Here is a 16,233-nt window from a genome sequence, read left to right as displayed (position 1 = left end):
AGCTTCAAGGATGACAGATGGTGGAAGAGAAAGGGAGCGGGCCCCGGAATAGGTCAGGAGGACTTCTTCGGCCCCTGTGGAAAGAAAAAAACCAACAACAAAAGTCGGCGACCACTGCGGGACCCGGTAAGAAAGCCTAGGCTGCCTCGGCCCCAGGCAGGCACAACACACGGCACTCGGTCCCCACGCCCACTTTCCCTCAAAGCCACGCCTCCAAGCCACCGCACTGCGCAGGCGTCGAAGTAGCACACCCCCCCCTTCCTCTCCCCCCCCCCCCCCCCCCACTCAATTTTCCTCGAAGAAAGCAAGCTAGTCATTCCGGGTCGTTACCAGGGCTGCACTCTAGCCGGCACACTTCCGTTTCTCTAACTGCTCTTTGCATTGGTGGCCGGGAGTTTGGAGCGGGGGAGGGGGCGGGTCTTCCGGAACGGGAGGCGCGTGCGCAGGAGAGGCAGGTCAGGAGCAGGTAAGGTGGCTGGAGACTTTTCGGGGCGTTACAGGGAGCTGGCGGCCGAGGCGCTACAGCTCCTGCGGGGTCTCCAGGACTGTAGAGTTGCCGGGAATGAGGAGACTCCATTTCGCCAGTGATCACCTCGGATGGATCATCCTGTGTGTGTCTCCCACACCCAGGCCCTCCCCGCGCCCTTCGGCGCATTTGCAGGACTCGGGGCAGGCGTGTCGCGCGCGGGTCCGCCGCCGGAAGCTCCGGCCCGGGCCCGGGGCGCAGCCGGGGTCGGGGCTCCCACCTCTCCCTTCCCTCAGGGCGTGCGCGCGTCCCTGAGCGTCTTTGCTCGAGACTCTACCACTTGTTCCCCAGCTCCACTTCCGGGTGTGTGTGTGTGTGTGTGTGTGTGTGTGTGTGTGTGTGTGTGTTTAATTGGAGTCTCACGGACTTTACCCCAGCCTTTTCTTGGGCCCTGACCCTCCGATCTCAGCCTCTTTCTTGAGTAGTTAGGATTACAGGCGTGAGCCGTCAGCGCCCAGCTAGAAGGACGGTTTTCAGCGACTGTTTTGCCCACCTTAAAATAGTGTTTAAGTGAATCAAAATGTTACTGACATGTAAATTATTATCTTTAACACCATTATTAGGACATCAGGTTTGTTTGTTTTTTAAGATAAAGTTGAGTTTATGAGGAAGCACAACCAGCACTAAGGTTTTTCTTTTACTTTTTGAAATCAGTAAAAAGTGGCAATTGGTTAGTCTTAGAACCTATACTCAAGGACACCAGAATTTTTTGGCCTGTTTTTAAAACAAAAATCCGTATCCGACTCCTGTCATGAGCAGAAATGAGTAGCTGGGCACTGATGGCTCAAACCTGTAATCCTAGCTACCCTGGACGCTGGGATCTGAGAATCGAGCTAGCCCAGTCAAGAAAGTCTGAGAGACTTACCTCCAATTAACCACACGGAAACAGCAAGTGGCCCTGGGCTCAAAGTGGTAGAGTACTAGCCTTGAGCAAAATTGCTCAGGGAATTACCTGTGGGCCTGAGTTCAATCCCAGTATCAAAAAAAAAAAAGTATACTGAAAACCAGTGGTGTTGGTAATTATAAGGACTCTCAGTTTCCCTGTTCAGCAAGTAAGTGGCTCTTTTCTTCTAATAAAGGATTCCATTTGAAAAGGCTTATTCCCATTGTCTTTAATAAAAATTTGGGGACTTGGGTTTGTTGTTTTTTGTTGTTGGTTGTGAGGCTGAACTCTGGGCCTGGGTACTGTCCCTCAGCTCTTCAGCTCAAGGCTAGTGCTCTACCACTTGAGCCACAGCGCTACTTCTGGCTTTTTCTACTTATGTGGTGCTGAGGAATCGAACCCAGGGCCTCATGCATGCAAGGCAAGCACTCTACCACTGAGCCACCTTCCCAGCCTGGGACTTGGGTTTTGTGATACATGTACCTATAGATTCCCCCTTCCACCTCTCTCTGTCCCTCTCTCCCTCCTAGGTTGGCTTTGGTCTGGTGATCCTGCCTCAGCTTTCCTGGTGCTGAGACTACAGCCATGTATAAACATGTCCAACTTCTTTGAATGAATTCTAATGTGACTTTCTGGTTACTCTCTCTAGTAATCTGTTACATTACGAAGTGAGCATGGAGATGACAGCATCCTGTGATAGTTACAGTCTTAGCTCCTTCTTCCTACCTGTCAGGTTCTTAGGTGCTGGTCCCTGTGCTATTTTTTTGTGGCTATAAGGCTTGTAGGAGAAAAGTATAATTGTAATGGGCATCATCCCGCCCCATGCACACATACACACCCTCTTTCAGGCATAATTAATGACAACAATGAATTAACAAATGTGTTTGAGTGGAATATTTGAACAAAGAGATTTAAGAATTTTCTTTTATGGTATCATTTACTGAATACCTTTGTCTTGTTCATTTCTCACATAGCCCATGCAAGCTTGTTTTCAGAAAAAGGATACTTAGGATAGATAACTGTCCAAAATAGCACAGGTAGTAAATGGCAGAGGCAGTACTCAAAGCTAGGTCTTGACTTCCTGTAGCCTATATTTTTAAAAAAATGGTTCTGGGCTGGGAAGTTGGCTCAGTGATAGAATGCTTGCCTTGCATGCATGAGGCCCTGGTTTCGATTCCTTAGCACCACATAAGCTGAAAAAAGCCGGAAGTGGTGCTGTGGCTCAAGTGGTAGAGCGCTAGCCTTGAGCTGAAGAGCTGAGGGACAGCGCCCAGGCCCAGAGTCCAGCCCTCATGACCGACCAAAAAAATGGTTTGGAATTCAAGACAAATTTTCCTGTAAAGGGGGTAGGAAGGTGGCTCAGCAGTAGAGTGCATGCTTTGTAAGCATGAGGCCCTGGGTTTGATTCCTCAGCACCACATAAACAGAAAAAGCCGGAAGTGGCGCTGTGGCTCCAGTGGTAGAGCGCTAGCCTTGAGCTGAAGAGCTGAGGGACAGCACCCAGGCCCAGAGTTCAGGCCCCATGACCAGCAAAAAAAAAAAAAATTTCCTGTAAAATGAGAATATTTCCAGAAAGGCTTAGAAGTATCTGTGAAGAAAGATTTCTTTCTTTTTTTGGGGGGGGGGTCCAGTCGTGGGGCCTGAACTCTGGGCCTGGGCGCTGTCCCTCAGCTCTTCAGCTCAAGACTAGCGCTCTACCACTTGAGCCACAACGCCACTTCTGGCTTTTTTCTTTTTGCTTATGTGGTGCTGAGGAATCGAACCCAGGGCCTCATGCATGCAAGGCAAGTGCTCTACCACTGAGCCACCTTCCCAGCCCTTGGAGAAAGATTTCTAATCTATATTTGTGATCATAGCTTTATAGTGATTAATTGGATATAAGAGTTTCATGAAGGAAGTGGCGCTGTAGCTCAAGTGGTAGAGCGCTTGCCTTGAGTTGAAGAGCTGAGGGACAACGCCCAGGCCCAGAGTTCAAGCCCCACAACCGACAAAAAAAAAAAACTATATAGAGCACTCAGAACCTCGGCGATTTAAAACATTATTGTTGGCTGGGAAGGTGGCTCAGTGGTAAGAGCACTTGCCTTGCATGCTCAAGGCCCTGGGTTCGATTCCTCAACACCACATAAGCAAAAAAGAAAAAAGCCGGAAGTGGCGCTGTGGCTCAAGTGGTAGAGCGCTAGCCTTGAGCTGAAGAGCTGAGGGACAGCTCTCAGGCCCAGAGTTCAGGCCCCACGGCCGGACCCAAAAAAAAAAAAAAGAGTTTCATGAACTTTCCTGCCTGGACTGGCTTTGAACTGCAATCATCTGATCTCAGCTTATAGAGCAGCTAGGATTACAGGTGTGAGCCAGCAGTGCCCAGAATAACTAGTTTTTAATGCAATAATGGAATAGGAAGCATTGTCTTAGAGAGAACTGATTAAAGTCACAAAATGCTCAGTTGTGATGGTGTTTTAAGTAAAATTTCATCAGTGGTAAAAAAAAAAAAAAAAAAGTTAAAAAAGTATCTGTGGAAATACTGTGCAATTGCACTAAAAATCTAGATTTTTTTTTTTTGGTCCGGTTGTGGGGCCTGAACTCTGGGCCTGGGTGTTGTCCCTCAGCTCTGCAGCTCAAGGCTAGCACTCTACCACTTGAGCCACAGTGCCACTTCTGGCTTTTTTCTTTCTGCTTATGTGGTGCTTAGGAATTGAACCCAGGGCCTCATGCATGCAAGGCAAGTGCTCTACCACTGAGCCACCTTCCCAGCCCCTGCACTAAAAATCTATTCTGATGCCATATGGTAATTAATTAAAACAAGGCAAAGTTAATGAAACAATTTTTTTGTTAATTTTTAAACTGGTATTTGGAAAATGATGTTTTAAGGTAAAAGAAAGAGTTAGCATGCAATGAAACTTTGTAGTTTCTGAGGGTGACTTTTAGACATTTCCAACTCTCCAAACTTTATAGTGCTGATTTGTTACTGTTTTCTATTTAAACATTATACTGTTAGTGACCTTTTTTCTCAATGATAAAAATAAAACCCTAGTCCTAACAGCACCAGTGTTAATCCACCTGAATCCACACAGTGGAGCAAGGGTCAGGAGTGCATGGTGGAAAAGGCAAAGCAAAAAGCAAGGCTTGTATGTGATCTCCATATAGGGGCTACAGAGACTTGAATCTGACAGTTTGCCCCTTGCTGGCCTGTAGGTGGCAATGCTGGCCCAATATTGATTGGCTGGTGTTGAAATGGTAAATGATTTGTGGTTTGATATTCTGCAGTTGGTTGAATTCAGGTCAGCTGCTCTTGTAATGCATCTTGAAATGGACATTAAACCTCCTTAAACACTGAGTTCATTCTCTTGAACACTGTTTTGAAATTTTATCAAGTGAATATACAGCTCTTGGCCCAACACCAGATCGGCATCTTAGCCGATATGTGGAAGTCTTTTGATGTATTAATCTGGTCTAAATACTATTTAAAGGTATGTATAAATATTTTAAGAAGCTATTTTGGCAACTTTTCCTAGGTGCTCTGTGGTGTGTGTGTGTGTGTGTGTGTGTGTGTGTGTGTGTGTGTGTGTGTGTGTGTGTGTGTGTGTGTGTGATTTTCAAGATTGGTTTATCCACAGGTGTGTGTGTGTGTGTGTGTGTGTGTGTGTGTGTGTGTGTGTGTGTGTATTATTTTCAAGATTGGTTTATCCACAGGTGCCAGTGGCTAACAGGTATAACTCTAGCTACTCAGGAGGCTGAGATCTGAGGGTCATGGTTCAAAGCCAGCCCAGGCAGGAAAGTTCAGGAGATTCTTATCTCCAATTAGCTGGCAAAAAAAAAAAAAAAAAGGCTGGAAACTAGATAGGCACTGGTGGCTCACTCCTGTAATCCTAGCTATTCAGGAGGCTGACATCTGCGGATCATAGTTCACAGCCACCTAGGGCAGGAAAGTCCAAGAGACTATTATCTCCAATAAACTACCCCCAAAAAGACCAGAAGTGAAGCTGTGGCTAAAGTGGTAGAATCTTAGCCATCAGGAAAAATAAGCTCAGGGACATTGCCCAAGCACAGAGTTTAAGCCCCAGGAGCAGCACCGGGCGGGGGGGGGGGGGGGGGGAGTTATCTGGGTTTTCTTTCCCCTATTCAAAATCAGTTCCTTTAAAAAAAAAAAAAAAATATATATATATATATATATATATATATATATATATATATATATATATATATATATATATCGGCTAAATTATGCTCCCAGATAGACTTTTAGTAAGCAAAGACTTATCTTTCATTAAAATTTCAGGTAAATTAGCCTATTTTCCAACAGTGGCCAACATATATAATCTAGAACAGGATGGCATAGTTCCACTAACAGTGTTCTTGATTTTCACAGATCCCTTATATAGCTTTTTATGTCTTATGAGCTGCACTTTCTGCATATCATGGTTAACATGCTTACATCTTTTTCAACATTCTATGTCGCTGAAGAAAAAGTTACTGTTTTCGGCTCCAACTTAGTTTTTATTAAGGTCTTGATTCAGAATAACAGGAAACTTCTTAAGCTGTTGATCTTTATTTAAGCTGTTGCATGTTATTTCTATAAAACTACTGTCTGTTTTTCCCACGTGGCTCCTCTCAGTCTCTAGGCAGAATTCAATCCAGTAACCTAGAGGCCAAATGACCTCATAACTCATTAGTAGTTCTCAGAGCCATCTGGTGCCCCGAAGGGGAACAGTGTTCAAAGGACTGATGATAAAGACAGCAGCATAATTTTTTCTTTGCCATGATTATACCTTTAGATGGCAGGTAGTCAGCATATTTATTTACAGATTGCTTAGGTGGTTGTTTTTGAAAGGTATAATGACAATGCTGAGGTAGAAGAACTTGTTTCCCTGTCCTCTTCATCAGCCTGCAAATAAGTGAACTGACTACCAGTAAATAACTTACTGCATTACAAAATAGGTCACTGTAAAAGGGGCACCACAGCAAGAAAACAATAGTGTGTGAAGGTAAACATGGAGCTTGCAAAGGAAATAGCTCTCAGAACTGTGGCTGTTTCTCTTCCAAAGCACGTCCTGCTAATAGTACACACTGATTCATGTGTGACTTATATTTTCTTTAAAAAAAATGCTCATTAGATAATCTTAGAGTTTCTCACCCTCTCATGTTTATCTCTCCTTACTTGCTGTATAGGGAATTTGCTCCTCAGTGCTCAAGAAATGTCTTCACTCTCAGAATATGCATTGCGCATGACTCGTCTGAGTGCCCGGCTCTTTGGTGAAGTTGCCAGGCCTACGGATTCCAAATCCATGAAAGTGGTGAAACTGTTCAGTGAACAGCCCCTGGCCAAGAGGAAGGAGACTTATGACTGGTATCCAAGTCACAACACATATTTTGCGCTCATGGGCACACTCCGTTTTCTTGGCCTTTACAGGTAATGACCAAAAAAAAGAGGGAACTGGAGGATATTTTTTTCCCCAGCCCTGGACCTTGAACTCAGGGTCTGGGCACTGTCCCTTTGCCTCTCTACTCAAGGCTAGTGCTCTACTACATGAGCCACAGCGCCACTTCTGGCTTTTTCTGAATAGTTTTATTAGTGACAAGATTCTCATGGACTTTTCTGCCCCGCTGGCTTTGAATGGCAATCATAGATCTCAGGCTCCTGAGTAGCTAGGATTACAGGCATGTGTCACCTGAGCCCAGCTTGGAGGGTATTTTTATATCCTTTATATTAAGAGTTTTGTGGATCTTATTAGAGACCCAGGTCATTCAAAAGGTATAATTTGTGGGGGAAAGACTTCTTTCAGAATATCCATACTGAGCACACTGGGGAAAAACAACAAAAGCACTAGACACATGCTTGTTGGAATATTTTAGACATATTATAGTTATGTATAAAACATTACTAATGTTGAGTTGATACTGAGCTTTGGGGCAATGTTTAATAATTGATTAACCTAAGAGCACTAGAGAAAGACTACCAAGAGCAAAATGGATGCAAATGCTGTGGAAGAAAACACCGGGAGCGCCAGGGTTGCCAGGGGTTCTTGGTGTCAGCTGAACAGAGTCCCTGCCTACACCTGATCTGCCTCCTAGCCGGTGTGTGGGAGCCTCCTTTCTCTGCTGATGGCAGTGTTGTTAGCATTGTTATTTCTTCCCACTCATTTCTGGCATTTTTGTAGCTTTTCAATATATGAATTTGGTTTAAATTAGCTATAATTCCCAGTAAGAGTAATGTATAAATCACATAGGCTCTTAACACCATGCTTATGTGTTTGGGTAGACCTACGACTATATGCCTATCTAGAAAGAAAAAAAGATCAAATACCTGTGTGATGATTTTTCTTTTAAAAAAAATAAAAAATAAAAGTTGCTGGGGGCTGGTGGCTCACACTGTAATTCTAGCTACTCAGGAAGCTGAGATCTGAGAATCGTGATTCAAAACCAGCTGGGGCAGGAAAGTCCATGAGACTCCTATCTCCAATTAACCACCAGAAAACTGGAAGTGGTGCTGGCTCAGAGTGGTAGGATGCTAGCCTTGAGCAGAAAAGTTCAGGGACAGGACCTAGGCCTTGAATTTAAGCCCCACAACTGATACACACAGAATATTCTTAGTTAAAATATTATTAGAAATTATACTCCATGACCTATTTTGAATGTCTGGAATTGCTTGGGTCTATGTCTCTTACCATTAATCTGGGCTCAGAAAATAAAAACTGATTGAGTATAACCCGTAACTAATCATATTCAATTATTGAACATATCTGTTTCCTGCCATTCCATTTGAAGAATGATTGTGGAGACCAGGGGAAAAATAGTGAACAGTTATCCCTGGAAAAGCAAAATTATTTTCATGAGCATTCAAAAGCAACCACCTCAATTAAGCTAGACAGACCCTTCAGTAAAGAAAACTCCATTCAAAGACCTGCAAAGAGGAAGCACAGTTTCTCAAAATAATTGATCCACTTACTTAAACAGGTTCTAGGTTTTTAGCATCAATGGAAACAAATGCCCCTGCCTGGTGAGGCTGTTTGTTTGTTTGTTTGTTTGTTTTTTGTCCAAAGGTTGAAAGAAATAGGGGAAGGAAGAAAGAAAGGCGAACAAATCATAATAAGTGAATTCTGTGCTGTAAGGGAAAAGGCAGAGCTGGCTGAGCTGGATCTTATGTGCTGACGGAACCTGTGGTGGGTGGAGAGGGTTGTTACCACATGAAATGGGACTGGACAGTCAGGGCCAGCCCCAGTGAGGGAATGAGATTTAGGCAGGGTTTAATTTAAGGTAGTGGAATGAGCCACAAGACACCTAGGTAGGGAAGAGACAAGAGAAGGCCTTTGGGCAGGAGTGTGCCTGGAATCACCCAAAAGAAGTGTAGGGTTGGGACCCTGAGAAGACCAGAGGCAGGTGGTGAGAGTCTGAATACCATCATAAGTAATAGGGTTTTCATGCTAAAGAAAAGAGATCTGCCGAGAGCGTCTCACACCTGTAATCCTACCCACTCAGAATTCTGAGAGCTGAAGATCCAGGTTCAAAGTCCACCCAGGCAGAAAAATGAAACTCATCTCCAGTTAACAACCAGAAAACCAAAAGTGGCTCTGTGGCTCAAAGTGGTAGAGCACTATCTTTGACCAGAAGAGCTCAGAAATAGCACCCATTCCCTGGGTTCAAGCCCCATGACCGTCAAAAGAAGAAAGAAAGGAAATAGGAGATCTGGCTTATTTTACTTAAATGATTATCTTCATTTCATTTCAATCTAGTTTCTGCAAGTGACAACATTTCATTCACTTTGATGGCTGAGTAATATTCCCTGTGTGTGTATACATACATATATGTGTGTATACATTTGTGTGTGTCATATTGTCTATTCATTGGTTAAAAGGCACCTAAGTTGATTCCATAGCTTGGCTATTATAAATAGTGCTATAATCAACATGGGAGTACAGATATTTCCATTGTGTGCTGACATATTCCTTTGTAGATATGCCTAGGAATGGTATAGGAGGATCATATTCTTAGTTCTACATTTAGTCTTTTGAGGAACCTCTGTACTGATTTCCACAATTGCTGCACTAAATGTATACGCCCACCAGTATAAATGTCTAAGGGTTTCCTCACCTCCACATCCTTGCCAGCATTGTTTACTTGTTGTAGATCAATTCTTTGTGCATTTTGGTCATTTATATACCTTTTGAGACATACATTTGATTTTATTTCATATGCCCATTCATTAATTGTTCTTCTGGTATTTAATTTTTGAGTTCTGTATATATTTTGTATATTTTGTTGAATGAGTAGTTTTTCTCCCATTTTGTAGGCTGTCTCTTAATGCTAGATTGTTTTGTTGTGTAGAACCTTCTTAATTGGATGCAATCCCATCTGTCAGTTCTTCCTTAGCTATGTCTATTTCCTACCTATGTCTAGCTTTAAGAGCTTTTCATATATTTTGCTATAGTTTCAAAATTTCAGATCTTAAACTAGAGTCTTTGATGCATTGTGAGTTATTTTTTGAAGAAGGATGTACAGGGCTCTACTTTCAAACTTCTGTATGTACATATTCAGTTTTACCAATACCATTTGCTTCTCCAATATATGTCTACCAGGTGTCAAAACCATAGCTATGTGTGTCTATTTCTGGATCTAATCTTCTATTCCATTGGTCAGTTTATCTGTTTCTGTGCTAGTACTATGATGTTTTTGTAATTGTGGTTCTGTAGTATCATTTGTAGTAAAATAACCTCCAGCATTGCGCTTCTGCTCAGGATTGCTTTGGCCATCCAGGTTTTTTATCCTTCCATGTGAATTTTCAGATTTTTCTCTTTTTGTGAAGAATATCATTGGGATTGGGGAGATTGCACTGAACTGTAAATAGCTTTCAGTAATGCAGCCATTTTTACAGTATTAAATCTGTCAAGCTGTGAACATGGAAGATTTTCCCACCTTATGTTTTAGTTTATTCTTAGGTTGGTTGTTTGTGGGGGGTATTGGTTTGTGTTTTGTGGTTGATTTGGTTTAGTTTGGTTTAGTTTGTTTTTTGCTGGTCCTAGGGGTTGAATTCTGGGCCTGGGCACTGTCTCTGAGATTCTTCTGCTCAAGGTGAGCACTCTACCATTTGAGCCACAGCACTGCTGGCTTTTTTTTTTTTTTTTAAGTAGTTTATTAGAGATAAGAGTCTCACAGACTTTTCCTACCCGGGCTGACTTCGAACTGTGATCCTCAGATCTCAGTCTCCTGAGTAGTTAAGATTAGAAGTATGAAGCCAGCAGTGCCCAGCTGTTGTGGGGTTTTTCTTTTGGGGGGTTGTTTGTTTTTAATATTGAAATAGGAATGTTTTCTGCTTTCTTTCTCATCCCATTTGTTGTTGGTATATAGAAAAGCCTCTGGTTTTTGTAGTTGACTTTATATCTTACCACTTTTCTGAAAGTTGTTTATCAGATCTAATAGCCTTTTGGTGGTCTTTTAAGTATAGGATTATATCATCTGCAAAAAGGGATGATTTGACTTCTTTCTTTCCAATTTATATTTTATATACTTGTCTTGATGCTCTGACCAGGAATTCAGCTGCTGTATTGCGTAAGAGTGGACAAAGCGGACATCCTTGTCTCAGTCCTGACTTAAAAGCCAGTACTTGGAGTTCTTCCCCCATTTAGTGCTATGTTGACCCTAGGTTTGTCATATGTAGCTTTTATTATGTTGAAGTAGTTTCCTTTTACTCTACTCCTTCTTTCTTCAAGGCTTCTTCAGGAAACGATGTTGAATTTTATCCAAGATTTTTTCAACATCTATTGAGATAATCATGTAATTTTCTTGTCCTTCGTTCTGTTTATGTGCTTTATTACATTTATTTTGTGTATTGAGCCATCCTTGTGTGTCTGGAATGAAGCCAACTTGACTATGGTGTATGATCTTGTTAAAGTACTCTAAGGTACAAGTATTTTATGAAGAATTTTTGTATCTATATTCATCAAGGAAGTTGGTCCATAATTTTCTTTTTTGTTGTTGTGTTCTTAGCCAGAGTTCATACCAAATATTTAAATGTAGTAAAAATCTATTGTAAATATCAGCTACCTCCTTCAAGGTAATTGAGTGGGAAATTAGAGTATTTATAGTGTAACCTTGTCTTTTAAAAATGTTAAAAGTGGGGATGGGAAGGTGGCTCAATAGTAGAGTGCTTGCCTTGCATGCATGAGGCCCCGGGTTCGATTCCTCAGCACCATATAAGCAGAAAAAGTGGAAGTGATGCTGTGGCTCAAGTGGTAGAATGCTATACTTGAGCTGAAGAGCTGAGGGACAGCACCCAGGCCCATAGTTAAGGCCCTACAACCAACAAAAAAAAAAGTTAAAAGTAAGGCCTGGCACCAAGACAAGATTATGTCTGTAATCCTAGCTACTCAGGAGGCTGAGATCTAAGAATTGCTGTTTGAAGCTAGCCGAGGCAGGAAAGTCTGTGAGACTCTTTATCTCCCATCAATCACAGAAAAAGCTGGAAGTGGCACTCTGGCTCAAGTGGTAGAGTGCTAGCCTAGAGCAAAAGGAGCTCAGGGAGAGTGCTCAGGACCAAAACTCAAGCTCAAGGACCAGGGGAAAAAAAATTAAAAGTATATGTAATAAAGTTTAAAAAAAAAAGTAATAAAAAAAGGAAGATGGGGAAATGGAAAGAAGAGGTGTGATATGATGGGAAAAGTATGTTTTGAAGGTACCAGAATAATTCAGAGAACACAAAAGAACATGTACAGAGAAAGACAGAAAAGATAAAAGACACAACAAGAGTATTTCTTCCATGTATGCATTATCCTGCCCATGTAATTGTAGCCCCTCTGTACAGTATGTTCTCAAATAAAATAAAATAATATTATAAAAAAAAAAAAAAGAGTATTTCTTCCTTGGAAAGAGTGGCTTCTTCCCCAGACTTTTTTAAAGTCTGAACAGGTTGGGCCGGAGAGGCCTGTCTGGAGATTTAGCTCCATGGCAGAGTGCCAGCCCAATAACTTTGCAAGACTCTGAGCCGGGACCCTAGGCAGCATGCAGACAGAAAATGCTGTTTGCAGCTTGCTGTTTGCAAGGGCTGGCCTCCTGTACGGGACTCCTAAGCTGCTGGTGGCTCCTGGCTTGCCCACCACAGCCCCTACTCCTCTCACGGCAACTTCTGCCTCTCTGAACTTGAAAGTCATCCGACCTCAGGATTACCAACTTGCTCCCCATGCAATTTGCTTCCCGCCCTGACTCTGGCTTTAACTTAGATTCTCACGTTGCTTAGGGTCATACCAACTATCACTTGGCTTCCCACTCACGTAGAATGCACCCCAAGCTAGTGGCAGTGGCATTTTGGATCTGAGTTTTGATTCATGGAGTTCCTGCCTCAGTGTAGTTGGTGCTGCTTCCCACCTTGCTCCCAGTTGCCCACAGACAGTAATTCCTGGTAGTGGTTGGCCTCTGAGCTGGACCTTCAAAACTCAGTTTTTCTGGCAATTTGGCTTCTTGTTGCTTCTCATTCATCATCTTGCTTCCCTCCTGACATAATTTAAGTATGGTCCTGATGCTCTGTTGAGAAATATTTGGCATTCATAACTAATCCAGAAGTCTGTTGTATACTATCCATTATATTTACAGAATGAAACATCAAATTCTGTAAAACCAATCATGAGAGTATGTATGTGTGCACGTGCTTGCACGTTCACACTGCTGCTGCTGCTGCTGCTGCTGGTCCTAGGGCTTGAAGTCAGGGCTGGCCGTGAGCTTTTTTGCTTAAGGCTAACATTCTACCACTTGAGTCCCAGTTCCACTGTTTTGGTGGTTTTTGGAGCTAAGAACCTCATGAAATTTACTTCCTGGGCTGGCTTTGAACCACCATCCTCAGATCTCAGCCTTAGAGTAGTTAGGATTACAGATGGGAGCCACTGGCAAAACGCATCTATTTTATTTATTTGGGGGGGGGGGATCCGGTCGTGGGGCCTGAACTCTGGGCCTGGGCGCTGTCCCTCAGCTCTTCAGCTCAAGGCTAGTGCTATCCCACTTGAGCCACAGCACCACTTCCAGCTTTTTTCTTTTTTCTTATGTGGTGCTGAGGAATCAAACCCAGGGCCTCAGGCATGCAAGGCAAGTGCTCTACCACTGAGCCACCTTCCCAGCCCGACCCATATATTTTATAACAGCCTCGGCAGTTATATATTTGGCCCAGTGCCAGTGGCTCACGCCTCTAATCCTAGCTACTCAGGAGGCTGAGATCTGAGGATCACGGTTCAAAGCCAGCCCGAGCAAGAAAGTTTGTGAGACTCATCTCCAATAAACCACCAGAAAATGGGAAGTGGCACTGTGGCTCAAGCGGTAGAGTGCTTGCCTTGAGCTGAAGAGCTGAGGGACAGCGCCCAGGCCCAGAGTTCAAGCCCCACGATGGACCAAAAACAAAAATTGGGCCCAGCAAACCCTTTTCTTTCATCTAATTTATGTGCTAGCATGCTCTTGACTTACATATGAGGAAACTAAGGTTCAAAAAGAGATCACTTATCCAGAGCCATAGAGACAGTAAAGGTTGAACTGTGATTTAAATAGCTATGTGGTTGGTCTTAAGATGGAACATTAACAGCATAGGCGGTCTTCAACTTCTATACCATCCACAAACATAAATAGTGCTGGTAACCTTGTCTTAGCTATTTGTCTTTTGATCTGGCTTTCTTCTACTGGAGTCTTTCCAGAAGCTTTTTTCATATGAGCCATTCAATGCCATCAAGGCCACTTCCTCCAGCCCTCTGCCCATTGTTAGTAGAAGTTCATTCTTGGGGCATTCAGGGTCTCCATGCAACTGAAGATTTACACACTTGCAGTGCCTCTCATTGTTTAGGCTTAAGGTTGGGAGATATGGGAGTAGTTGGTGTGTATTGTAGTTACATGGGTTTACCTAAGCTGGCCTGGGAGGTTAACGGCCATTTGTGGCATTGCTTCTGTCAAGGGAAACTACAATGAAGGAATTTCGGAACCCAACCCCTCCATATGTTGACAACCTCTGCACTTTTTGTCCTCCCAAGTGAGCATGCACCCTGGAGTCAGGGATCAATAACCCAAACAACCTAAAAGAACAGTGCTGGATTAGTGTGCTTTCAAGTCTGATAAAAAACAAAACAAAAAAACAAAACTGGTCAATTAATGTTTCTTTCTTTGTTTAGAGATGAGCATCAGGATTTTAAGGATGAGCAAAGGCGTCTCAAGAAACTCCGTGGGAAGGGGAAACCAAGGAAAGGAGAAGGAAAAAGAGCATCAAAAAAGAAATAGTGTTGTCCCATCAAGAAAGGAGACTTCCTCTTACTGACTCAGGGAGGTATATCAGCATCTTTCCACATACTGGAGGACTGTCATCTTTAATGAAAGTTATTTGGAGAGACACAATCATCTCATGTTGAAGCCCAATCCAGTTATTAACACATTCTAATTCTGCAAAATTAGTTTTCCCTTAGTTTTGTAATCTGGCCTTACCGAATTCCGCAATAGAGCAAGTAAATTATTGTCTAATGATATGTTTAGCATGGAGGTGGGATGCTGAGGGGCTAGGGGAACCTCATTAAATGAGTATTTTGAATTTTCTTGTTCTTCCTTTCTTCCTCAGCCCTAACCTTTCATCTTTCTGGGTATTCAGACACTTCTCTACCACCAAGCTTACAAACTTTATTGCCATCTCCACCTACTTCTTTGAGGCTCATCTGAGTGGGATCAAAGGCTTTCTTGGGAAAGGGAGTATTCAATGCCTACTGTATACATGGTTCTGGAGCCCTGGGAATACAGCAGTTAAAAGAAAGTCTCTGCATCATGGAACTTCCAGTCTTGGAGACAGACAAATTACATAAAATGGCATTAGAGGGCTGATAATGTGGCTCAGTGCTGATAATGTGGCTCAGTGATCGAGTGCTTGCCTAGCATGCATGAAGCCTTGGGTTTTATTCCTCAGTGCCACATGAACAGAAAAAGTCAGAAGTGGTGCTGTGGTTCAAGTGGTAGAGCGCTAGCCTTGAGCAAAAGAAGCTCAAGGATAGTGCTTAGGCCCTGATTTCAGGCCCCAGGACTGGCAAAAAAAAAAAAAAAAAAAAAAAGCTGGGCGCCAGTGGCTCACACCTGTAATCCTAGCTACTCAGGAAGCTGAGATCTGAGGATCCCGTTCAAAGTTCTGGGAGGAAAGACTTATCTCCAGTTAATCACCAAAAAGCTGGCAGTAGAGCTATGGCAGATGTGAGCCACTGGCTCAGTCCGGCATTTACTTAAGAGAGGGAGGAAAAGGAAAAAGTCACAGGAACACACCAGGTCTATACAACTGCCTCACAGGAGGATTTGCATTTTCCAATCCCTCCACGACAGGAGAGGCCAGCATTTGCATTTGTTCCTGGGCTGTCCCTGCTGGCCTCTCTCACTTCTGTTACCTGCCTGGCTCTCTGGTAGACTTCCAAGTGTTTCGATTTGTGTCAGGATTTCACTGAAGCAGCTAAATCCAGGCAACAGCCCGGGACCTGGGGGCCCTCAAGAGGTGCTATCTGCCTGATTTGCTTGATATGAAAGAAACAAGGTCCCCAGAGATGCTGTTCTGAAGCCCTGAGTGCCACCTAGGCAGCCATGTTCCAGGACCCACAGATACCTACAGGTGCACACTGATAAAAGAGGGAGAAATATGTTGAAGAAGACACTAGCAGGTTCTTCTATAAGCAGTAAAATGTCCATTTTCTTTGTCTCTTAAAATTTTGTGACAAAATAGGTAAAAAAAAAAAAAAAAAAAACAGGATCTGGTGTGGTGTGCACGAAGGTGCTAGACACGTGTGTGAGGCCTGGGGGCAGAGGTGAGAAGGGACAAGGACTGACTCTCCGGAGGAAGGGGATGGTTGGTTTC

General features: G+C 43.2%; 1 protein-coding gene across 1 annotated transcript; it reads left to right on the top strand.

The window, feature by feature from the left end:
- The first annotated feature begins 418 nt into the window (after window positions 1–418).
- On the top strand, window positions 419–14,943 carry Mrps33 (mitochondrial ribosomal protein S33). The gene is made up of 3 exons (XM_069996916.1): window positions 419–466; window positions 6,570–6,810; window positions 14,531–14,943. The coding sequence occupies exons 2-3, from the start codon at window positions 6,596–6,598 to the stop codon at window positions 14,634–14,636; spliced, it is 321 nt and encodes a 106-aa protein (XP_069853017.1). The 5' UTR covers window positions 419–466; window positions 6,570–6,595; the 3' UTR covers window positions 14,637–14,943.
- Window positions 14,944–16,233: the final 1,290 nt, after the last annotated feature.

The sequence above is a fragment of the Dipodomys merriami genome, unplaced genomic scaffold (assembly GCF_024711535.1).
Source record: "Dipodomys merriami isolate MVZ:Mamm:240054 unplaced genomic scaffold, mDipMer1.0.p SCAF_5, whole genome shotgun sequence".
In the NCBI taxonomy this organism is placed as follows: Eukaryota; Metazoa; Chordata; class Mammalia; order Rodentia; family Heteromyidae; genus Dipodomys; species Dipodomys merriami.
Note: the sequence above shows the minus strand (reverse complement) of the source record. Positions and strands in the feature narration are given on the sequence as shown.